This window comes from Tiliqua scincoides, chromosome 8 (assembly GCF_035046505.1).
Source record: "Tiliqua scincoides isolate rTilSci1 chromosome 8, rTilSci1.hap2, whole genome shotgun sequence".
NCBI lineage: Eukaryota > Metazoa > Chordata > Lepidosauria > Squamata > Scincidae > Tiliqua > Tiliqua scincoides.
In genome coordinates, this window is record NC_089828.1 from 45,854,873 (window position 1) to 45,880,946 (window position 26,074).

The following is a 26,074-nucleotide window of genomic DNA, read 5'->3' on the forward strand; positions in this document are numbered from 1 at the left end:
TAAAGGAATGAACAAGATTATGGATATCCACGGGAGTTCATATGACAACCTTGAGAAGACAACTGGGGAAATGCTGGTGCTGAAATGCATTAATTCTAATTTTCATATTAGAGATGCATTTACTTTATACTACCCAAAACCATACACAATATATTCTTACCCATGCTGTATGCTCCCGCAAATAGCAGCCTTTGTATTCTATACTGTTTGGATGCTTAATTCTTTGTAGGAACTTGACTTCTTTAATGATATCCTGCCATTTCTGTGAAAGAGAAAAGAAAACACTACATGTTTTACAAAGAAAGAATGTGCTCTGGAGAAGTGAGGAAAGGGAGTAAGTGACCTTATCAAGACAAAGCATAGCAAAGACCAAATAGTTTTGACACCAATGGACAGGTATGACAAAATTAAGTAACATGCCAAAGCAAAGATAATTCTCCCCTTTTGCTACCATATGCTGTCTTTCCAGTATGGGAAATGTGATGGCCTCTTTCTACTGAGATGGTTCTTCAAGATCATGTTCTCTCTTTCACTTAGGCTTTTATCAACTTTTTTTTCATACACACACACACGAGAACTTTCTTTTTTAAGCATATGAACCACTAGAACAGGGATGTTAAACTTGTCTCATAAAGTGGGCCAAATTACATTCATGGCACTTGCCAAGGGCCGGAAGTGACATCATTAAGCAGGAAGCAGCATCATTAAGAAGATGGTGGCCAGAAATAAGCACGTTGTACTCACACAGGAACTCATTAGCTGCAAGTGATAAAAGAGAAAATATGTAAATCTTGTTCATATTTTCAAGATGTGGGACAGTCTAATTATCATGCTGGGAGAGTTCAACCATCACACGGGCCACCCTTCCAGCTATGCAGCTTCTGCTGAGGTGTCATTTCAAAAATCAGAGGCGCTCTGCGAAGTAACACCTCAGTAGAAGCAGAACTGCTGAAAGGGCAGACCATGTGATAATTGGGCTCTTCTAGCTCCTCAACAGTATTGCCCTCTCTCACCCCTCTTGGTCTGCACCCGTTCCCCATGGCATTCCTTGCCTTCTGAGGCCTCCTTCTCTCTCTCCCTCCTAGAGCCTTGGGGAGAGCTCAATTATCACATGGGCAAGACAAAGAGCTTCCAACCCTTCAGCCTTATGTTTGACACCCCTGCACTAGAACTTCCTGTTGCAAGTAGCCCTTAAAGTAATAAAGAATGTGGAAACTGATGGATCTATTGAGAACTCCCACCTAAATGAAGTATTATGGTTCTTACAGAAGGAACTGAAACCTCTGGTCCAGCCACCTACCTGCCAGGGTGTTTAAGGATGAATAAAAGGAAGGTTGCATTTCACACACTGGTGGTGCTAATGGAATGATTAATCATAACTGCAACCTTCTCTTTTAGTAATGGAGAAGCAATATGAAAGAGTTTTTTAAACTGCACATTTCCAAACAGATACACAGCCACCCACTGGAGAAAATCCAGCCCTATTTCTGAAGAAGGCACCACGTGCTTCATTCATGTGAACAGAATATTTATAGCTCAATAGTAATTAAAAACAACAGGACAAGGAGCAGGTACAAATTATACTTTCATTACCACACGGTTAAACAAGATGCATAAGGCTGATCTCACAGAATAAAAATTGAGTGTTTAAAGCAGTGATTTTCAGCCTTTTCCATCTGACGGCACACTAACAAGGTACTAAAATTGTCAAGGCACACCATCAGCTTTTTGACAACTGACAAAGCACATTATGCTGTTGGTGGGGGGGGCTCACATCCCCATTGGCCCTATTAACAAATGACCCTTTGTTCATTTGGAAGGTGGTGTGGAAAAAGTACAAATGATGTTTCATTCTTACTACCTTGAAAAGCCTTTTCTTCACCAACATCCTTCAGTTTCTCAAAATACTAGTAGAATAGTCAGAATTTGTCCTTTTTTTATACTTAAGGCAGGTGCCCAGGTTCTATACCTACTCTACTCTTTGATCCCCAGGTGAGTTCAGAATGGTTTTGTGCATTCATGGATGCTACTTACCTCCAAGTTCTAATTGCTTGGGTTGACTGTTCCTGCTCAAAGCTGTTGTGTAAAAACCTTACTGGCTGCTAATGTCCTATGTTGCATGTCTTCCCATTTCTCTTTTTCCATCTTGCTGCCCTCACCAAGTTTCTGAGGAACACTTAATGGTGGAATTGATCCCACTGTGTTAAGCTATAGGCACAGGAGGAAGAGAAGATACCACCGGGTCACTCTGCATTCCTGCTGCCCTCACTAAGCCTCCTGAATAAGCAGATACAGGTAAGGCCTGTTTACTTGCAAATTTTACATCCACAGATCTAACTCAACGTGGGTCCCCCGGACCAGCATTGGGCCAAACTTGGCTCCACCTGACCACTCCAAAGGCAACCAGCGCTCTGCTCCAGTTGCCTCCAGATGGCTTTCTGAAGCCCACAGAGGCTGCGCGCGTGTACCCGTGGCCTCTGTGGGCCCCAGAATGGCCTGTAGACCCCCAAAAAGTGATGGGCTTCCCAGGCCTCAGAATGCCCGAAAAGGCATAAATACAGTACATCACTTCCGGTTTCCTTTGGGAAACTAGAAGTCACTTTTTTTTTTTAAAGACTACGGGCCATTCCGAGGCCTGCAGACACAGAACACATCTGCCTGCTGCCTCTGTGGGCATCAGAAAGCCCTCTGGAAGGGACAGGAAAACAGCTCTGATCACCTTCAGAGGGCTTAAGGGGCTGAAAATCACGAATTTCCTTATCAGCATCCACAGGGGTCAAAGAACAGATCCCCTGCGGATACTGAGGCCACATCTATGTGCGACTTTTCCTATTTATCTTGAAAAAACAAGCTTAAATAGTAAAAAAAAAACCTGACAATACCTGCTCTGTGTGTAACATGTTGTGCCCCTCCCCAGGATGCACCCCAGGCAGGAGCCCAACACTACCGGACAGGAATCAGGAGTGATCTTTTGTATGGAAAGTCCTGAACGATGAAAGAGTTCTACAAAATCCAAACTGTGCTGATATTTTTGAAACACTGCAAATTAAAACCTTCAAGCATCTTTAACAAGTATGAAACTAATAGCCTTGGCCAGCGTTCTAGAACTTAGAGAGATCTTGGGTTACCATGAGAATGCATGACATTCCTAGCCTCCAAGGCTTGCTCTCGCTACTGGCGCTCAAAGCCGACCTTAATCTGCCAGGCCTGCAATTTTCCCACGCTTGCAATGCTGCTTCACTGTATCTTTGTAAAGTTCCTCAGGACAAATTTGTTCAGAGTGAAAGGTTAGGAAAAGGGATGAGCTCCTGCTTGATCTGCCTTTATTAAATTCAGCAGACAAGTTCTCTGTCTTAAGCCTGTGTCTGTGATGCGTTCATGTCTATCATTCCTAGAAACATTTCTTTAGCTAGGCAGTGCAGTGGTGGTGATTTTTTTTTAAAAACATAATTTAGAATGGAATGTTTAAGACTAAAAAAGGAAGCCAACTTGCATTAAGACTAAACTCCACAGAAACTGGCCCATTTTGTGTTTGTTATATGCTTGTTGCACAAAATAACCCTTTCTTGCACAGCAGTTTGTCAGACCTGTAAACACAATAGGGAGGAGCAACAAAAATATAGACACTCGCTCCCCTAGGGTCTCTCACAGCACCCCTTTCACTAGTAAAGGCACAATAACGAAATGTTCTGCATGGATGCTATCATGTACCCAAACTGCAAAATTTGGTTTCCCTGCATGAGAGGCAGAAGACGCCTGAGAATCCAAGCCTCCATTTTAGCTTTTACAAAACAAAGTCTTCACAGTTGCAGACATAAGCCCAAGAGGGGAAAAACAAGGTCTACTAAAGGCTCTACAGAAGGTTTAGCTTTTGATGTTCAAAGGAATGACAACCATTTCCACCATTCACAGTTCCTTTTCTTCCCATAGGATCCTAGTCCAAACACCACAGCCCTTACCTAGCAGGATCCCTGATGCCCCTTTTCTTCTGTCCCTTCTACTTAATTTTCCATAGTACCTTGTTTATAGCAAATGCCATTTTCTCAAAGAAGTCAATGTCACTTCAGTTTATCCATATCAATGTACACGTTTAACAGGAATCAGTAAGTTAATAAACTCTGCCTGTGGTTCAGCCAGAGGAACCTGTTATCAAAAAATTCTGCATTAAAAATCTGCTAGACCCTACCCCCAATGGATGCAATAAACTGGGCAAGAGATTTTCTCTTGTCAAAGTTAGGATTAATTTAAATCTAGTGATCCAGCACACTACTGACTATGGTCTTCAGCCTATAGAATACAAAAGTTTTCACATACCTCATTGGATTGCTTTCCACTGTAAGACATTTTCTTGATGGCCACCACTTCATTAGTGCGCACATCACGTGCCTGCAACATTAACACAGACTCATCAGTGTTCTGCTATTACAGGATCACAGGATCCTATCAACTGAAGTTCAAGTATGTTAAGATTTAAGCCCAAGGATGTCAGGCAGGAAAAGCTGCTACTCAACTATCAAACAGGGGAAGTGATGCGAGACCAATCACACTAAACCAGGAAGCCTTTTAACAATGTCAGAGCAGGACACATGAAATCTTCTGGGCACCTGAAGAAGACTATAGGTCAGTAACTCTCACACATTTAGCAGTGGGACCCACTTTTTAGAATGAGAATCTGTCAGGACCCACCGGAAGTGATGTCATGACCAGAAGTGACATCATCAAGCAGGAAAATTTTTAAGAATCCTAGGCTGCAATTCTATCCACTTTACCCTGAGTAAGCCCCATTGACTATCATTGCTGAAAGACTATACATAGCAGCTTGTTAAAAGTACAGGTCTGCAAAATTTCCCCAAATGCAGACACATACCATGGTAGCATCAAGTCTAATATATTCAAAATAAAATACTGAAATGAACTGGGACCCACCTGAAATTGGCTTGTGACCCACCTAGTGGGTCCCAACCCACAGTTTGAGAAACAGTTTGCTATAGGTCAAACTTGCTTTTTAGTCTTGAGGGGGCTAGAGACTACTACCTTTATCTCCGCTCCTCCCCCAATTTGACAAGAGCAACTCTGACAAGTGGTCATGTGGGAATCTTCTCCTGCATGCAACAATGATTAAACGTCATGATTCCCCCATCACAACATGGCCCCAAGTCTCTACAAGTGTGGTGGGGTCACTTATACACAAAATGTGATGCTTCAGTCATTGGCAATGGTGGAACTGAACCAGGTTTGTTCCAAGGACATGCACTGCAGGGCTTGGCCAGTAATCAAGAGAGAGGAAAACGTAAAATGTTCTTACTGCAGGCCGGGCTCGGTAAGCCAAAAAGCTGCATTACTGGCAGGCTCCATGAAGCCTCATATGTAGTGCTAACATGATATAATGGCTAGGAAATACCACGTATATCAGCAGGGCTGGGGAGGGAGGAAAAACAACTTTTCTATCGAGGGAGAATGTGACTCAGTCAGTGGGAGCAATTCAGGTTGCTGAAATGGGTCATTGCCACAAAGCACAAAACTCTTCAACCTGATCTGTCAGGTCAAGCATTTAAAAATGCAACTTCTTTTGCTGGAAGTCTCACAGCCATGCAAGGTAATAAAACATCACTCCTTGAGGAAGGACAGGAATACAAATGAATGAATGAATAAAAACTTCTTTGCTCAAGGGCTTGGGTGGAAAGTTTGCCAAAAGTGAGTCTAGACAGTGCCTGTGACATCTGGCTTAGGCAGATGCCAGTTTCTTTTCCTTCCTTGTCTAATCTTTAACTCCATCCATTTTGCTCCGACCCCAAGAGCTCTCCTACTTCTAGAAAACACTCAGAAGAGAACAAATTTAATCCTTCAAAGGCTGATGTAGGCCTTTGGTGTCCTTAACAGGAGTTTTGCTCCTCTCAAGGGTTCTCCTCAAGGAGGAGGTAGGGAGTGTACTTTGTCTTTCAGAGTCTCAGAGTTTCATTTGGGGAAACAGTGCTCTCTTCTATTCACTGGGTAATCATTTCAGAGTCTCCATTGTTGGGGAGATTCTGGCTTTGGAGGCATGTTCTTTCTTCCTATTCTCTATCTATTAGGTAACTCGCCATCTGGTTACTTATATATACACCCCTCACTGATGCATGCTGTTAATCTCTAGTTCTCCCACCTTCAGAGGAAACTAACGATTAAATGGATCCTCAACTTTTTTCAAGCCTGGAAAAGTAACAAATTGGGTAAGATGCTACAAACTCAAGCGATAATAAGGTCCAGTCTTCTTTGCCATCTCAATCTAGAGTCTAAAGAATAGAATTCCAGGTTTTCACAGCTTGATGCATGCACTACTCTCCTCAGAACCTGGCACAACACTACCCAAGCAGGTATGAGGCACAAATCTCAACTGTAATATAATACCACACTGACAATGGATATCAGTGTGCTGCTTTGCAGGCATCTCCACTTTCACACAATGGTGTGCTTTTATTAGGTCTGCTATTGTTCCAGGGAAGAACTCCTCATTGTTAAAATACTGGAGTATTAAGATACTGGAGCGGAGCACTAAAACCCTCAACCACAAACCCCCAATTCAAGGTCAACCAGAAGCAAAGCAACAATCCCATGATCCCTGTTCAGTCACTGAGAGGCCTATTTCATACGGGTCACAAGGAAGTGCACCCATCATCTACTCCCATGGCTAGAGTTCAGTGTGGGTGTTCCTTCCTTTCCCAGGCCGATCTGTCATGGGCACTTTGTCCTTCTTACTATCTTTTTTGGAGTGTAGTGCACTGAAAACTCTGCCTTCTTAATTAAAGATAAGATTGGCCTGAATTATCTTCAGTGGCCTTCTAGGTTTTAAACAAAGCAAGTCCTCCAAACACAGCAGTAATATGTAAGCATAAGAACTGAAAAGATATCTAAGTCACTAGGCTAAAGGAAACTTCACTTACACAAGACCCATATAAATGAACTGGAGGTCGGAACATGAAAGCAAATATACTGCAGACACTCGCCTGTAAGTCAATCTCACAGATAAGTCAAGGGCAGGTTTTGAGCCCCAAATCATGGAATTTTCTATGACCTTCGGATAAGTCGGGGGTTAGACTTGGGGGGGGGGGTCCTCACTATAATTTTGTCTGATTTTACCTGAAGTCAGATCCTGAAAAATAACCTTCCAGCAATTGTTACCTAAAAACTGTACAGTTTCTAATTTATTAAAAATACAATAAAAGATCATAAGATGCATTTTTGTTCATTAACTTTTAAAATTCTGGTCTTCACAACATTTGTGAAAACACTGTCAGAGTTAAGTGCCTGTAAACAACATACCAGTAGAACCAATAAGCAAATCTTTCTTTAAGGTGCCTGGTGTGTTAAGCCACAGGCTCTACATAGAACATGCAACATAAAACATGTAATTGGGAGTGTGCAATTCAGTTCACAGCAGGGAGACAAGCAACAAGGACTGAGCATGAGCAAACGCAGCTGTGCACAGTTGCAACCCTCTTTACTCAGAAGCAGAGCCACTGCTTTCCATGGGTGTTATTCTTAAGTAATGGTGCATTGCAGCCGGGTACCTTTTTTCAGATGGAAATGAGGATCACATCCTGGGGTTGTAAAAACCAGACCCCTAAACTTGGGGTGGGGGGTGAAATTCTTTGCAGATGACTTGCCAGGAATGTTCTGAGGCAGCAGCAAAAGAAAAGGAGGCATTTCCCTTCTTCTCCAAACTGGAAGGGAGACAAAGGGGTTTCTGGGAATTGTGGAGAGGCTTTGTGGGAGTATGTGCTGCACTTCCATAGCAACAGCCCATACAACTACAATTCCCAGAAGTGCCTTCACTTCTCTTCCTGTCTGGAGAAGAGGCTAAAATGGCTGCCTCTGAATACCGTAATTACTGGTAAAAATTCTCTTTTCTCCACCTGCTTCCTGCTTCTCAGCCCATTTCCAGACCCCCCCCCCACTTCACCAGCCTGAGCTTCCAGAAGCTTCCCAGAAGCTTCTAGAGAACTCTGCCCAACCCTTTGCATTGACCCGGGTATAAGTCGAATTATACTATAAGTCGCCTATATACTATAGGCAAGTATATAAGGTAATTCAACTGCTGACTACATGAACTACAAAACTCAGTATTTAAATTTAGATGCAGGACAAGAGGTCAATAGATCATTTATAGTCAATGGAAAGGGTCCAAAAGGACAAGACAAGTGGAAGGTCATGACAGAAAAATCAACACAGATTGCAGACCACTGGGTCTGACCTAGTCAAGATACACATTGGAAGGGGTTACAAAAGTAAGAGCATATGACTCCCAGAGGAGAATGTCACACTTTGAAGTATGACCACTACTTTGTGGTATCTCAGGGTAGGGACATCTGAAGAAAGCACAAAGAGCCTAAGATTCTATTTACATCTGGGCAAGTGATAATAAGCAAGTATGTATGTAAGTATGAACGGGGAAACTGTTGCTAAGGTCAAAGTATTTGTTAATGCTGTAATCAGAGGAAAATGGCAACTTGAGATGTTCAAATGTTAGCTATTTGTTTATTCTTCTTCATATGCCCCCAAATAGTCAGCTGTTATTTGTGCTCCACAAACCAACCACTTACAAAATAAACAGCTCCAAAGCTTCCATGGCCAATCTCTCGGAGATCTGTGAAGAGCTTCTCTGGATCTTCTTTGAAGAAGAGCTCTGCAATTTCTGGGTCCTTCAGGCTGCCCGCTCGGCTAGTAGATGGCATCCTGCTGGGCAGTTAGTCAACTGACTATCTGGGTAGAAAGTGACACCTCGATCCTGGGCTCATCTGTGTGAATTGAGCCTCTTCAGCATGGATGTCTGAAAGGGAGCAAGAGAAAGAAAAGGGAAGCTGTTAACAGAGAGTGAAAGCAAAATAGAAGTTAACTCCAAACCCCATGTTAGTCATTCCAGTCATACCAAGGCTGTGTTAGCAAATGCAATAACTCCACATAACAAGGGTTTTGGTGGTGCACAGCAAGCCCCTGTCAAGGACAGGAAACCTGGGATTTTGCTAGATTGTAGTTGCAATCAGGATTCCAAATCAGGCAGTCATTGAGAGGCTGCCCTAGAAGACTTTGAGTCTACTTAGAATAGGCTCTGAGGCAACCATGATGCACAGCAACACAGGTTGCTTCCACTTTTAGACACGTTTTTTGAGCCAAATTACACAACACTTTAAATATGCAATCAAGATCATGATGATGGTGCATGGCAAGGGAGTATAACAACAACAACAACAACAACATTTATATACCACTTTTCAACAAAAAGTTCACAAAGCGGTTTACAGAGAAAATCAAATATCTAATGGCTCCCTGTCCCAAAAGGGCTCACAATCTAAAAAGATGCAACACCAGCAGACAGCCACTAGAAAAGACACTGCTGGGGTGAGGTGGACCAGTTACTCTCCCCTTGCTAAATAAAAGAGGAGCACCCACTTGAAAAAGTGCCTCTTAACCAGTTAGCAGGGGTTAAACTGCTAAAGGGGTAGAACTGTTTCCACTGCAGGCCTGAAGAAAATCAAGCCTCAAAGCTGATTTTAGATCCGAGAAGAAAACATTGTTCAGCATCAATATGCAGTTTAGCCCTTCAGTGAGGTAGATCACACACTACATATGCAAAACATCCCCAAGTTCACCCCCTGGCACCACCTACAAGGACTACCTCTGGTTAGACAAGAGAGGAGCTTTTAGAGCAGGGGTGCCCAAATCCCGGTCCTGGGGCCACATGCAGCCCTCGAGGCTTCTCAATGCGGCCCTCAGGAAGCCCCCAGTCTCCAATGAGCCTCTGGCCATCCGGAGATTTGCTGGAGCCCGCACTGGCCCAATGCAACTGCTCTCAGCGTGAGGGCGACTGTTTGACCTCTCGAGTGAGCTGTGGGATAAGGGCTCCCTCCACTGCTTGCTGTTTCATGTCTGTGATGCAGCAGAGACAGAAAAGGAAAGGTCAGCCTTGCTTTGTGCAAGGCCTTTTATAGGCCTTGAGCTATTGCAAGACCTTCATTCATTCATATAAGTTCATCTTTAATATATTCATTTATGTAAATTTATTCAAATTTTAAATGTAAATCAATTCTTTTTTTTCCCCAGCCCCCAACACAGTGTCAGAGAGATGATGTGGCCCTCCAGCCAAAAACTTTGGACATCCCTGTTTTAGAGGAAGGATTCAGTTGTCAATGGTTTCAGTATATACAGCTTTTGGAGAGATTCAAAATGGATAAGAAAATGTATGGTTTTGAAGATTGTATGTTTCTATTGGAGAGTCAACTATGTCTGGTAGAACAAGCTATTACCAAAATGTACAAGTTACTGTTAAAATATGAGACAGAAGAGGAACAGGTTAAGGAGAATATGATACAAAGGGCGAGAAATGTTGGTCAAGCAATATCAGTGGAGCAATGAGAGAGGATTAAAAGATTAAAATTTACATTGAATATAAATCTTAAAGAGAACTTTTATAAAATGATGTATAGGTAAATTTGCAAAAATGTATGAAAATGTACTAACAGAAGTGTAAACGACGAGAAGGAACATTTTATCATATGTGGTGGACCTGTACAAAAGTGAAAAAATATTGGACTTTGATACACCAGCAAATGCAGCTGATACTTAAGGTAAATTTATAAATGAAACCAGAAGCTTTTTTGTTGGGGAGATAGGGTGATTTGATTCCGAAAGACTATGAAACTATGTTTTTATATATGACAACTGCTGCAAGAATATTGTATGCCAAATACTGGAAAGTTCCAGAGATACCTGCACTGGAAGAATGGTGGCTAAAGGTATTGGATCTGGCAGAAATGGATAAATTTACAATTCTTCTTAAAGAAAAAGTAAAAACGTTTATAGACAACTGGAAACCATTTATGGACTTCCTGCGCATTGAGGGGAAAATGGGCCAAATAACCTTTGGATGTGATGAGGAAATAAGGGATTTAAATCTTACTTTTTTCCTCATTTTTCTTTGATGTTGAAAATGTGCTTTTCAATAAGGAGTAGACTGTTTAAGATCCGATAGCTAATTTGTATGTTGTAGTAGAACAAAGAAACGCAGATCAAGATCTTCACACTTGCCATACAATTACAATGTCTTTACTTTTTGATTTTTCTTTTTGTTTTTCATGAAATAAAAAAGAGGAAAAAAGACATAGCAGGCTTTGGTAGCAGGCTAGAAAAGAACCTTAGTTAGAAATCTTTGAGAGCTCCTGCCAGCTAGTGAGATAGTACTTCAGCTAGAAGGATCAAAGTTCTGTGTAACACAGCAGCTTATCTTTACCTTCAAGTGCACATTGTCTCCCCAAATACCAATAAACTGAATAACAGGGCAAACATGTATATGATTGCAGAAACCAACACTGACTAAGAATAGGTATATCTCAGTCTATCTAGCCTAAATATTCAATTACACCTATACTCAGTTTATTAATACTATAATTGTATCACTGGTACCACGTCAGAGAATCCAGCATGTTCTGTTTCTATAGCAATAGAGCCAGAAATTTAGGCTTTGCAGTCAGATCTGACAGAACACAGAGATCTCCAACTCCACCCATCCTTTCATGTACGTACTCAGATTCTTGACGAAAATCAAGAAAATACCATACCCCGTTTTTCCGAGAATTATCCCATAGTTAAGAGTATAAGGAGAGAAAAAAAAGTATTCCCATTATAAAATATGTTGGGTTTCAAGGGTTTCTGCAATAAAGGTGCTAGCTCTCTAAATTAAAATTTAAATTCTTCTGATCTAAAGACAGATTTTAGGGGACTTGAACTGGAGCCTTGGCAGCTGCATTCAGGTGGCTTTGCACCACCAAGGCCTCTCTTTCAGTCAGACCCTCCAAGTTAGATCTTCTGATGAATACTGTCAGCGTTCAGTGTAAATGCTTGGGGTAGTTCCAAGCTTCTTTCCAACAATTCAGTTGTGCATATAGTCTAGAGATGCTCATGGCCCCATTCTCAGCCTGATTTACTTCTGTGACCCCCCCCCCCATAGCCAGTGTTAGAAAAAAAAGATACTTTATTATCTTTTTTGATACATGGGAAGTCACAAGAATTAGAAGCAATTCAGCCTGTCTTCTGGAAGCATGCTATCTGCAACATTCCTAGCATGAGAGGAAAAATCAACAATGCTACAGCTTAATCCTCATTTCTAAAAGGAGCTTAACATTACAGAACAAGTGTTTTTGCATTTACAGCCCATTGCTGAAACAATAGACAAAAATCATCAGGCGGAAAGACAGCAGCAAGAGTGTTGATTGGGGAGGGGAGCCAATAAGAGACAGCACATTCTGTATTATTGGAGAAATTCTTCTCTGCTCTAAACAGTAATGAGGTCATGTTCCATCTTTAAGAAGCATCAGATTCTTACAAAAGACATTATTGTTCAGAAAGCAACTGCTGCCATTCCACCAGCAGCAGCACCAGAAAAAATAATTGGGGAGGGCACAGAAGGGACCACATGCATTTCTGGGGATGGAACAAACTTCATCCCTCATATAGCGTATTTCACATCAATGTTTTTATCCTAAACACAAGCAGAAATGAGCCCATGAGAAACTGCTCTTCATTGGTTATAGATGAGAGAAAAGAAAAATGCTTAAGTGTCTCTGGAGTTACCACAAGAGCCCAACAATTGCTTCTTGTTGGAAAAAACTCTTTATCAACTCTGTCTAATGAATTCCATAATCAAAGGGATGAAGATTCCAAAAAAATAAACCTATACACCAGGGGTGTCAAACATAAGGCCCAGGGGTTGGATGCAGCCCCCAGAAGTTTTTTATCTGGCCCTTGGAATCTCAGCTCCAGAGCAATGCTGAGGTGACAATGCTGAAAGGATGGCCAGTATAATTGGGCTCTTCCATATCTTGAAATACAATCAAGATTTCTGTATTTTCTCTCCTGTCATTAGTAGCCTATGAGTTCCTACATGAGAACAGAGTGTTTATTTCTAGTTTTGACCTGTTTAATGACTTCACTTCCTGTGTAATGACATCACCTCAGCAGACATCATGAATGCTATTCAGCCCTCTGTATGAAATGAGTTTGACACCCCTGCTATAAACAGATACACAACCTCACAAATGTATACTACAATAAAGCTGCAAAGAAAGAAAAAGGGAGTAGAACAAGTTTGAAACAGCTGTTTCCCATCAGTTACTAAAATCTTTCACTCAGGCAAGGCCCTGCCCCAAGAGAAGATCCACAGGTTTTCATGAGAGCCTAGAAATTACTCTGGAATTTGAGATACTGCATTCTCACAACACAGACATGCTTTGGTTACAGACTATTATATAGCCAAGAATTCCAAACCAACTGCAAAATACAGTCATATCACCCTCTAACACATCACAAGGAACCCATGCACATAATATTTACATGTTATAAAAATGTACTCTGCACAAGTAGTCGCGTTTGGTCTAAAGCTCCAGAACAGCCACCTGGATGCTCAACATCCCTCTCAGATTCTCTCAGGTGCCACTTTCAATCATACTTTTCCATAGGCCAGCAGGAGGCAGACTACATCAAAGTTTGTTTGGAAACTGCCTCTAGAAACATCACATTCCTTTCCTGCAGCCTACTAGACATATTCTTCCAAAGCAGCAGCCATTAATTCCCAATTAACACACCCTGAAGAAACCAACAGAAACATTTTGAAGAAGGAAATAACTGCAGATAAACTATCTCCATATGACTGACCCCTCTCTCCAGAACAAGAAATACCAAAAAAACACATCACTTTAAAGTCCAGAAAATGTCATGAGATGCACATTGCTTACACTCCCAATTACTCCAACACACCTATGGGCTAAGTCCCAATTAGTCCAAATCCCTCAACTCTGTTGTCTTTATAACTTTTTCCCCTCCTACTTGCCATTATTGCAAATGGGTGGGTTTGGAGAAGCACCTGGAAGAAGCTAAGGTTGACAAATCATAGGCATGTTTCTCATTCTCCAGACTGTCTCAAGTGTCAGTCCCTAAGATCAGATAGATGCACCAGAGCAGACCACGCAGTCCAAGATAAATTGCACAGAAAAAAATAACTGAATCAATTGAAGTTCCATGATAGATTTCCAAATGGAACAAAACAAACTAGTTTAAACAGGTTGTGCCCAAATCAGCCTCAGATGAGGCCAGGGTTTCTATCCTGTAATGCCTGCCAAAGAAATGAAGTGGCAGCTTGTACATCTCTCCCCAGGAAGGCAGACCTTATAGAAGGTCAAAACTGCAGTCGGAGAGAAGTCCTGCAGCTTATAGGCTTCCCTAGTGCATGCCTTATCCACCAACACAGACTGTCCAGAATTACTCTGCTCATATTTACCATATGACAGACCCAATGGGAACTGAAAATCTTAACTGCTTTCCTACCATCTACCTTGCCATACTTTCTTACATTGTTTAGCGGCAGAATTATAAGCCTAATGAAACAAAAATCATCTAGGGCTTAAGTCCAGGTCTGATCAAAAGGACAATATCACCCATTGATTGGAGCATTGGGCAGAAACTGAAGTGGAGAGGAAATCCTGACTTCAAGCTACAGGAGCAGATGAAGTTACCCTCCTAGGTGTGCTATAAAACCCACTGGATTGTTCAGCCACAGTGTTGCCAAGTACAGCACCTGGATAGAGCCAAGTTGCCCTCTGCCACCTCCTGCCATTGTTTCTACCTCCAAATATGGAGCTGAGGTGTAAAAGCAGGGGTTTGACCCTCAGGCAGCAAGAAGCAAGGGTCAAGAGCAGGGACAGATGTTCTTGTTAATGACTTCCTGAATTCCATCTTCATGGGGTTATCCCCACCCCCTCAGACTGGCAACCCTCTTAAGAACATAAGAACAGCCCCACTGGATCAGGCCATAGGCCCATCTAGTCCAGCTTCCTGTATCTCACAGCAGCCCACCAAATGCCCCAGGGAGCACACCAGATAACAAGAGACCTCAACCTGGTGCCCTCCCTTGCATCTGGCCTTCTGACATAGCCCATTTCTAAAATCAGGAGGTTGTACATGCACATCATGGCTTGTAACCCATAATGGATTTTTCCTCCAGAAACTTGTCCAATCCCCTTTTAAAGGCGTCCAAGCCAGACTCCATCACCACATCCTGTGGCAAGGAGTTCCACAGATCAACCACACGCTGAGTAAAGAAATAATTTTGTCTGTTCTAACTCTCCCAACACTCAATTTTAGCGGATGTCCCTTGGTTCTGGTGTTCTGTGAGAGTGTAAAGAGAATCTCTCTATCCACTTTGTCCATCCCCTGCATAATTTTGTATGTCTCAATCATGTCCCCCCTCAAGCGTCTCTTTTCTAGGCTGAAGAGGCCCAAACGCCATAGCCTTTCCTCATAAGGAAGGTATGTAACCAGCCCAGTAATCATCTTAGTCGCTCTCTTTTGCACCTTTTCCATTTCCATTATGTCTTTTTTGAGATGTGGCAACCAGAACTGGACACAATACTCCAGGTGTGACCTTACCATTGACTTGTACAACGGCATTATAATATTAGCTGTTTTGTTCTCAATACTTTTTTAATGATCCCAAGCATAGAATTGGCCTTCTTTACTGCTGCCGCACATTGAGTCAACACTTTCATCGACCTGTCCACCACCACCCCAAGATCTCTCTCCTCATCTGTCACAGACAGCTCAGAGCCCATCAGCCTATATGTGAAGTTTTGATTTTTTGTCCCAATGTGCATGACTTTACACTTACTGACATTGAAGCGCATCTGCTATTTTGCTGCCCGTTCTGCCAGTTTGGAGAGATCCTTCTGGAGCTTCTCACAATCACTTCTGGTCTTCACCACTCGGAAAAGTTTGGTGTAGTCTGCAAACTTTGCCACTTCACTGCTCATCCCTGTCTCCAGGTCATTTATGAAGAGGTTGAAAAGCACTGGTCCCAGGACAGATCCTTGGGGCACACTGCTTTTCACCTCTCTCCATTGTGAAAATTGCCCACTGACACCCACTCTTTGTTTCCTGGCCTTCAACCAGTTCCCAATCCATGAGAGGACCTGTCCTCTAATTCCCTGACTGAGGAGTTTTTTTAGTAGCCTTCGGTGAGGGACCGTGTCGAACATCTTCTGAAAGTCCAGATATATAATGTCTACGGGTTCTCCCGCATCCACATGCCTGTTCACCTTTTCAAAGAATTCTATAAGGTTTGTGAGGCAAGACTTACCCTTACAGAAGCCATGCTGATTCTCCCTCAGCAAGGCCTGTTCGTCTGAGATCCTATCTTTGATGAGGCATTCCACCAGCTTACCCGGTATAGATGTTAGGTTGACCGGCCTATAGTCTCCCGGGTCCCCCCTCTTTCCCTTTTTAAAGATAGGCGTGACATTTGCTATCCTCCAAACTTCTGGCACCATGGCCGTTTTGAGGGACAAGTTGCATATCTTAGTCAAGAGATCAGCAACTTCATTCTTCAATTCCTTAATAACTCTTGGGTGGATGCCATCAGGGCCCAGTGACTTATTGATCTTTAAATTATCAATGAGGTCTGAAATATCTTCTCTTTTAACCTCTATCTGACTTAATTCCTCGGTCAGGAGGGGCCATTCATGCAGCGATATCTGCCCGAGGTCTTCTGAAGACAGATGCAAAGAACTCATTTAATTTCTCTGCCATCTCTAAGTCTCCTTTTATCTCCCCTTTCCCTCCCTCACCGTCCAGAGGGCCAACCGCTTCTCTGGCGGGTTTCCTGCTTCTAACATATTTGAAAAAGCTTTTATTATTCCCCTTAAGGTTGCTGGCCATGCATTCCTCATAGTCTCTCTTGGCATCCTGTATCACCTTCTTACATTTCTTTTGCCACAGTTTATGTTCCTTTTTATTCTCCTCATTAGGGTAAGACTTCCATTTACGGAAGGAAGCTTCCTTGCCCTTTACGGCCTCTCTAACTTGGCTAGTTAGCCATGTGGGCACCCTCCTGGATTTAGTGGAACCCTTCTTTCTTTGTGGTATACACCTCTGCTGGGCCTCTATTACTGTTGTTTTAAGCAGCCTCCATGCACTCTGGAGAGATTGGACTCTTTTTACCTTGCCTTTCAACCTCCTTCTAACCAGCCTCCTCATTTGAGGGAAGTCCGTCTGTCGGAAGTCAAGGGTTTTTGTGAGAGATTTGCCCGGTATTCAAAACCGCCCCGTTCAATTCCCCACTGGTCTTCCCCTTCTGACTAAGGGCTTGTCCTCTCACTTGGTCAAGCTTTAACCTCTGTGTGGGGTCAAGAACAGACTGAATAACTATAAAAGAAAGAAGAGAAATTATCTGGGCTTCTGCAGCCCTATTCATGAATCAACCACTGCCACAGTTGTCTGAGCGTGCTGCACTGATTGTCAGGATTGGGCTCCCATGTAATATATGGGAGAAGAGACAGCTGCAGGAAGGCTGTATAATGCCTATCATAAGATCAAGTAAGCACAGGCTCAGTTTCCACAAGTGCTCCTAGGCTTATCTGGATGGGTCTTCCTGCCCACCACTAGTCAGTCACCAGCTTATTACCAGGTCTCACTGGAATAAACCAAATAAGGGGTGGGGCATGAAGGAAAGCGGCAAAGTCAGTTCAGTGTAACTATTTAATTCCAGACATACTGCAGTTATCTTCACAAAGGAAATTTCCAGAACAAATACAAAACACACATTTTTGCCATGTCATCAAATCACTGAAAAAGGGCTCCACCATGAACCAACAGTAAACCCTACAAGAGTTACTCATGCATTTCTATTACAATACAGTTCCATGACAAATCTAAACAGTACCTAAGTACGCCTGTTTCCCTGAAATTATTTCTTATATATTTAGATGCAATCAGGTTTCCAACCTCTCTTTTTTAACATATGACATGCAAAAAAATTCAGCTACAAAGATCCAATTCAAATCATTGTTGTCTCTAGAGTCAATTGAAATATGGAAAACAAGCACAGACAATATCCCTGGATTCTCCAAAATAGAAACAATATACTAATGTGTAGTAAAAAAATAAGCACTAAGCCAGAGGTTCCAAAACTTCCACTGGGGAGTAGGGAACATCGTAAGTCCCTGCAGAGGAGGGGCAGGAGCAAGGGGGGAAGCCCCAATGGTGCTGCAGCAGTCACAGCCCTGTGGGGTCCCAGCAATATTTAAGTGTGTCTGGGGGGCTGCTGAAGTGTCCATGAGGGTCCTGCAGGCTCACAGCCCACTCTGTGTGGCTGCACAGAGCTTTGATTGTGCAAACCAGCTGTGTTTGGCAATTGGAGGCAGCTGTGGGGAGCAGGCTGTGAGCCTCCAGGACCCTCGTGGACACTTCAGCAGGCCCCCAGGTACACTTAAATATTGCTGGGACCCTGCAACACTGCAATTGCTGCAGCGCCCTCAGGGACCCTATTACTGGGCCACTTCCCTTAGGGGAAATGGCCCAGTTTATACGCTTAATGGTAGATCATGACCTACAGTTTGGAAACCACTGCACTAAGCCATCTGGGGGAGAAGGCAAAATATTTTCAATGTATAAATATTACCATCGTTTAACAATATTGTAAATGAATGAACTGACAGATGACTAAATAAAACTTTTCAAATTCACTAATATATAAATTAAATTAACCAGGATGATTCACAGAGAAAACCTTTAAACAATACAAATTCTTATTAAATGACAAAATAGTGTTTCTTCAAAATAGTCACCGCTAACTCAAGCAGATATGCTGAAGGGTTCCTATAGTTCCTGTTCAGATGTTTTCTATAACAGCTAGAGTTTCCACTTGGGGAATAATACAGCATAAGAAAAGAAACCCCAAATGCTTTAAAATTGCAAACTTTGCATCATAAGGGGTTAAGTGAAGATACAGTGAATCTTCAATTAAATGAACTAATTGGGGGGAAGCACTGACCACCAATTCCTAAAATCCAAATCCAGTGAAGTCAACGGAAATGCACAAATGCAGTGCACAGATGCAGTGGAGGCATTCTCCACTGGATTTGTTTATATAAGTGGCTTGTAATCTGTAGTTCTGAAATATCTGAATTGTCATGATGTTTGTACTTTTTTATTATCTTACATAGGCCCAACATTAATGAACAGATTACCTTGGGCCAGTTATTCTCTTTTAGCCTAACCCTGGGATCGGCAACCTGTGTTTTTAGAGCCGCATGTGGCTCTTTCAGCCATCTGTTCTGGCTCCTTGCAGGCTGGGATTTAAAGGGGCAGGACGGGCTGCTGCTGCTTTCCCCTTGGGGGGAGCGGGAGATTGTTTTGTGCAGGATGGGCTGCTGCTGCTTTCCCCTTGGGGGGAGCGGGAGATTGTTTTGTGCTGCGGGGGAAGGAAAGGGGGTGCTTGGCCGCTCCTGCCTGGGAAGATGGTGTGCTGGGGCTTTGCCTGCTCCCGTGTGCGCCCTCTACGTCTGTATATGGTGAGTGTGGCTGACAGGAGCCAGGCTCCCCTCCTGGCTTCCTGCCACCCTGAGTGTGGCTGGCAAGGGGTGGGGGAACCAGGCGGGTGGGCTTCCAGTGGGGGGTCGGTGGGGGGCGCAGAGGCAGGAGGGGGAGCCCAGGCAGGGCTGCCTGGGTGGGGGGAGGCAGGGGCAGCTCCCAGGAGAGGGCAGAAGGCGCCTGCAGTCCCCTTGTGGGCATCTCCTGTGCACACAGCTGTGGGGTGGGGCTTGGCACAGTGAGGCAATGGGGATGACCTCACTTTTGTCTTGTAAGGCAATAGGTGAGGCAGAGCAGTGGGAGAGGGTGGGTGGGGAAGAGGGAGGCTGTGGAAGGGCTGCCTGTGTAACTCCATCTTTACCTTGCTTTTCTGGGGTGCCATGGGGAGCAGGAGGGCAGAGATGGGGCTGTGGGAGCCTTAGAAAGGGGTGCTCTTTCAGGAGCAAGAAAGATGGGGGTTGACCTGGGGAAAATGAAGAGTGCTAAATTCAAGGGTGCCGTCTTAGCATGCACCGTCCCAGTGTGTGCCCAGGGTGACCAGAGGTCCTCTTTTTCCAGGACGTGTCCTATTTTTTAGCCCCATGTCCTGGAAAAAACTTAAATGTCCTGCTTTTCCCTGTGAGCAGGCAACGCATCCCCTCTTGTAATTAATAAATTATATGTAATAGTTTTAAAGTCAATAAGTAATTTTAAATTAGGCACATGAGATCAATAATACAATATATAATAAATATATAATCTATATATTGATCAATATAGATGAGTGTTTTTAGCTTTTATTTTGTGGTCCTATATTTTTCTTCAATATCCTACATTTTGGGGTGACTTGTCCTCTTTTATTGTTATGACATCTGGTCACCCTGTGTGTGCCTCAGAGTGCCGTCTCAGGGCCCAATCCTATCCAGTTTTCCAGTGTCGGTGCAGCCATTCTAATGGGGCATGCACTGCATCTTATAGTGGGGAGTCACTCACAGAGGCCTCCTCAAGGTATGGGAACATTTGTCTCCTTACATCTGGGCTGCATCAGTGCTGGAAAGTTAGACAGGATTGGGCCCTCAGTCAAGATATATCTATCTTGACAATAAGTATATTGTCTGGTTAGCACAGGAAGGGGAGCTTGCAGCAGATCATAAAGGTAAAAAAACTATATATGCAGTGTTATCTTCATTTTAGATGTCAAAAGGGTTTTGTGGCTCCTGAGGTTTTCTTTTCTCCAGAAAACGGATCCAAATGGCTCTTTGAATGTTTAAGGTTGCCGACCCCTGGCCTAACCCACCTCACAGGGCTATTATAAAATGGGAAGAATAGCGTGCAACACTTTGACCTCCTTGGATAAATATTACCAGTCCTGTCTCCCTCCCCCCTTTTGCAAAAGCAACAGGCTACCACTTCCTGCTAAGGTGGAAGATAACTTCTGGGAGGCTAAAGGGTATGGCATTCTCCACTGGATTTGTTATAGAATCTGCCTTCTGTTGGCCTGTGGAACATATAAACCATCCTACAGAGTAATGTCTGAAACAATCTGGAGAAAATATAACAAATTGGCACTAAAATATGCTAAAATGTAACCACAATACAGACTGTTTGCACACAGTTGCAAGGTCCTTATGCATGTTGCTTGTAGGTATGTATCCACTGAATGACTTAGAAATTTTCTGGCTCTAAACATAGAAATTATCTGGCTCTAAAATTTTCTAAGCACTAAAAACTGGATGGATAAAATACAAATTGGATTTTTAAATTTTAAATAAATTTCTTTTAATTTTTAGCAACCAGTTTCTCTTAAAATTAAACCTGAAGTGCAAACAATCTTTTAAAACTGAATTTATTATGTTCATGTGAAAACTGCTTTCCTTAGTAAGAAGGAAACTGTGGGAAAATTTTTTTTAATGTTTCACTAGTGTTTAAGCCACAAATTAAAGCACATTGTAGGATCTAGTCTCAACTTTTTGCATTCAGGTGTGGAAAGCATCATCAGCGGTTACAAAAAATTTGCGTCCTCTCAACTGTTAGCTGGCCACCAGCTTACCTGTCAGTTCCTGCTTGAATTATTAAAGGTGCACTAATACTCTTCGCCTATTTAACATTGCTATGTAGGTTTCTCTTCAAAAATTTTTATTCTAGTGTATTTAAATGCTGGAAGCCAGGTATTACTTATACTGAGAGTATTTTTGTTGATATTGTTTTTATGTTTTTGAATTTCAATACTCAATTCTCTGTAGATTCTAGAGTGGTATTGTTGCACTGTGGAAAGAACCCGAGTCTGATTAAAATTTATTTGGTGACCAGTTCTCACCGCGTGCTCTGCCAATGCTGATTTTTCACTTTGTTCTAAGCAGCAGTAGCGTTCATGTTCCTTTACTCTTGTAATCATGCTCCAATTTGTGGTCCCTACGCAGACTTTTCCACACTCACAAATAATACCAGCCGTGGAAAGTGGTGGTCCTTTATCTTTCACAGACTGCAACACCTGAGAACATCTCCCTGAGAACATCAGGGAAGTCTTGCCCTGATGAAGAGAATAAAAAGGAACATAAACTGTGGCAAAAGAAATGTAAGAAGGTGATAGGGGAGGCCAAGCGAGACTATGAGGAACGCATGGCCAGCAACATTAAGGGGAATAATAAAAGCTTCTTCAAATATGTTAGAAGCAGGAAACCCGCCAGAGAAGCGGTTGGCCCTCTGGATGGTGAGGGAGGGAAAGGGGAGATAAAAGGAGACTTAGAGATGGCAGAGAAATTAAATGAGTTCTTTGCATCTGTCTTCACGGCAGAAGACCTCGGGCAGATACCGCTGCCCGAACGGCCCCTCCTGACCGAGGAGTTAAGTCAGATAGAGGTTAAAAGAGAAGATGTTTCAGACCTCATTGATAAATTAAAGATCAATAAGTCACCGGGCCCTGATGGCATACACCCAAGGGTTATTAAGGAATTGAAGAATGAAGTTGCAGATCTCTTGACTAAGGTATGCAACTTGTCCCTCAAAACGGCCACGGTACCAGAAGATTGGAGGATAGCAAATGTCACGCCTATTTTTAAAAAGGGAAAGAGGGGGGACCCGGGAAACTATAGGCCGGTCAGCCTAACATCCATACCGGGTAAGATGGTGGAATGCCTCATCAAAGATAGGATCTCAAAACACATAGATGAACAGGCCTTGCTGAGGGAGAGTCAGCATGGCTTCTGTAAGGGTAAGTCTTGCCTCACAAACCTTATAGAATTCTTTGAAAAGGTCAACAGGCATGTGGATGCGGGAGAACCCGTGGACATTATATATCTGGACTTTCAGAAGGCATTTGACACGGTCCCTCACCAAAGGCTACTGAAAAAACTCCACAGTCAGGGAATTAGAGGACAGGTCCTCTCGTGGATTGAGAACTGGTTGGAGGCCAGGAAGCAGAGAGTGGGTGTCAATGGGCAATTTTCACAATGGAGAGAGGTGAAAAGCGGTGTGCCCCAAGGATCTGTCCTGGGACCGGTGCTTTTCAACCTCTTCATAAATGACCTGGAGACAGGGCTGAGCAGTGAAGTGGCTAAGTTTGCAGACGACACCAAACTTTTCCGAGTGGTGAAGACCAGAAGTGATTGTGAGGAGCTCCAGAAGGATCTCTCCAGACTGGCAGAATGGGCAGCAAAATGGCAGATGCGCTTCAATGTCAGTAAGTGTAAAGTCATGCACATTGGGGCAAAAAATCAAAACTTTAGATATAGGCTGATGGGTTCTGAGCTGTCTGTGACAGATCAGGAGAGAGATCTTGGGGTGGTGGTGGACAGGTCGATGAAAGTGTCGACCCAATGTGCGGCGGCAGTGAAGAAGGCCAATTCTATGCTTGGGATCATTAGGAAGGGTATTGAGAACAAAACGGCTAATATTATAATGCCGTTGTACAAATCGATGGTAAGGCCACACCTGGAGTATTGTGTCCAGTTCTGGTCGCCGCATCTCAAAAAAGACATAGTGGAAATGGAAAAGGTGCAAAAGAGAGCGACTAAGCTGATTACGGGGCTGGGGCACCTTCCTTATGAGGAAAGGCTACGGCGTTTGGGCCTCTTCAGCCTAGAAAAGAGACGCTTGAGGGGGGACATGATTGAGACATACAAAATTATGCAGGGGATGGACAGAGTAGATAAGGAGATGCTCTTTACACTCTCACATAATACCATAACCAGGGGACATCCACTAAAATTGAGTGTTGGGCGGGTTAGGACAGACAAAAGAAAATATTTCTTTACTCAGCGCGTGGTCAGTCTGTGGAACTCCTTGCCACAGGATGTGGTGCTGGCGTCTAGCCTAGACGCCTTTAAAAGGGGATTGGACGAGTTTCTGGAGGAAAAATCCATTATGGGGTACAAGCCATGATGTGTATGCGCAACCTCCTGATTTTAGGAATGGGTTAAGTCAGAATGCCAGATGTAGGGGAGAGCACCAGGACGAGGTCTCTTGTTATCTGGTGTGCTCCCTGGGGCATTTGGTGGGCCGCTGTGAGATACAGGAAGCTGGACTAGATGGGCCTATGGCCTGATCCAGTGGGGCTGTTCTTATGTTCTTATATGTTCTTATTTTGGTAGATCTATAGATGGGTCTGAGGAATAAGTAATGCCTGGCTTCCAGCACTCGGAATTGATGTCATGACCAGAAGTGACATCATAAAGCAGGAAAACTTTTAACAATCCTAGGCTGCAATCCTACCCACACTTACCCAGGAGTAAGTCCCATTTACTGTCACTGTTAGAATATACATTGTACGGTAGCATGCTAAAAGTATGGGTCTGTAACATTTCCCCATTTCCCCAAATGCAGTCACATACCATGGCATGGTATGGTATACCATGGTATAACATACCATCAAGTCTAATATATTCAAAATAAAATACTGAAATGAATGGGGATCCACCTGAAATTGGCTCGCAACCCACCAAGTGGGTTCCGACCCACAGTTTAATCAACACTGCACTAGAATAAAAATACTTTGAAGAGAAATCGACATAGCAATGATGAGTGTTAGTATGCCTTTAATAATTCAAGCAGGAGCTGGTGGCAAGCTAACACTTATGAGGATGCAAATAATTTGACCTCTGAAGATGACTTCCACAGTTAAAAGTGAAACGCTGGGACTAGATTCTACAATATGCTTTAATCCATGGTTTAAAGACTCAAGAAACATTTCAAATTATGTTTTGAACTCAGAAAGCCACAAAAGCTTTAGAGTGCAATCCTAACCAACTTTCTAGCACTGACTTAGCTGCAATGCAGTCCCAAGGTAAGGTAACAAACATGCTCTTACCTTGAGGAGGCCCCCTTGACTGCCTTCCCACTGCAGGATGCAGTGCATGCTTCATTGGCACAGCTATGTCAGTGCTGGAAAGTTGGTTAGGATTGCGCCCTTAGTATGTTTGTAAAAACATTTTTGCTACTCAGAATATAGCATAATAGTTCATGTGTTATGGCTTGATATCAGGACCAGGGACCAGAAGGTCATTGCAAGTAGTATCCAGATGAATCAGTTGATGTTAACTGTGTTATGCCCAGTAACTACCTGATCTCTTCAACTGGCACGTGCGCAAGTGTGACCAAACACTTGTAAGCCAAACGTGAGACCAAAATCAATACTGGAAAGAAGCACCACTTTCTAGCATTGATTCCAACTACCATCTGTCTAGAAAAACCTTCCATGGCTGCAGACTGTGAGATCCTATCTGGGAGTTATTTTAAAGAACTCCTCCACTATGTACAAAGTAAATATGCATCAAAGAGATGCAAGGCATGATTGTCAGAATGAAACAAAAATAGTAAAGTAGCCATTTTGCACAGTGTTTTATTTCAGAAGAATCTAAATGAGACTTTTCTTCCTTAATCATTTAAATCAATTTATCCTGATGAAAACATAGTAATGCCACACAAGAGGTTCAAAATTTGGAGACAAGAAAGGAAAGGCAAACAGATTTCACAAGGAGATACTGGGATAATTTGAAAATTTTCCCCACTGCTGAGGTTCTAACTTTGTTTAAATTCTGCTTGGAGACATTTTTCTGTTTCCACAGCCTCCAATTTCTTCTCCAAAAGCTTTCCAGCTAACCGCAGTGCCTACTGTTTTGAAAAACCAATCTCACCAAAGACGAAACTGACGACATTAGGTTAAACAAGTCACCACCACTTTCATCAAAATGCTTGCCCAAAATCAAGGGCAGTGTTGGAATTTTGCAACATCTAAGCCATAGGTAGAGCAGCCACTGCTGTAGTTTAAATTTTTCCCCTTTCAGAATCTAATATAAGAGAGGGAATGAGTTTCATCCTTCAATGGTTCCCATCCCACTGCCTTAAAGGAACATTGAGGCAAGGGACTTTTGCTTATGTTGCTTGTAGTGACTTACAATTCCACGGAGTGCTTGAACAGAAATTAAAATTATCTGCTCAACACAGTATTAATTCTTCCTGAATGACTTTCAGGTAACAGTGACAACTATCATATTTTATAAACAAGGAGGTAACTTGAGAATTTGAACAACTTTTTTCTTTTATAATTTCTAAAAACAGTTATAACTGAAAGCAAATTTAAATGGAATATATACTTGAAATGTAAATTTGCCATGCTGGGCTTCAGCACTGAAATGAACAGCTGGGCTGTTCATTTCAAGTGACAAACTGAAGCTTTGGATCAGCAAATTAAGCCATTTCTGCCTAATGT

General features: G+C 42.8%; 1 protein-coding gene across 1 annotated transcript in view; it reads right to left on the reverse strand.

The window, feature by feature from the left end:
• The window catches only part of TAOK1 (TAO kinase 1), a 97,649-nt gene that overhangs the window by 42,303 nt on the left and 29,272 nt on the right, over window positions 1–26,074 (reverse strand). Inside the window, exons 2-4 of the mRNA XM_066636667.1 lie at window positions 8,580–8,806; window positions 4,315–4,386; window positions 161–262 (exon numbers count right to left, since the gene is read on the reverse strand). Of these exons, the coding sequence (XP_066492764.1) occupies window positions 161–262; window positions 4,315–4,386; window positions 8,580–8,711 (306 nt within the window). The 5' untranslated portion in view covers window positions 8,712–8,806. The remainder of the gene's footprint in view (window positions 1–160; window positions 263–4,314; window positions 4,387–8,579; window positions 8,807–26,074) is intronic.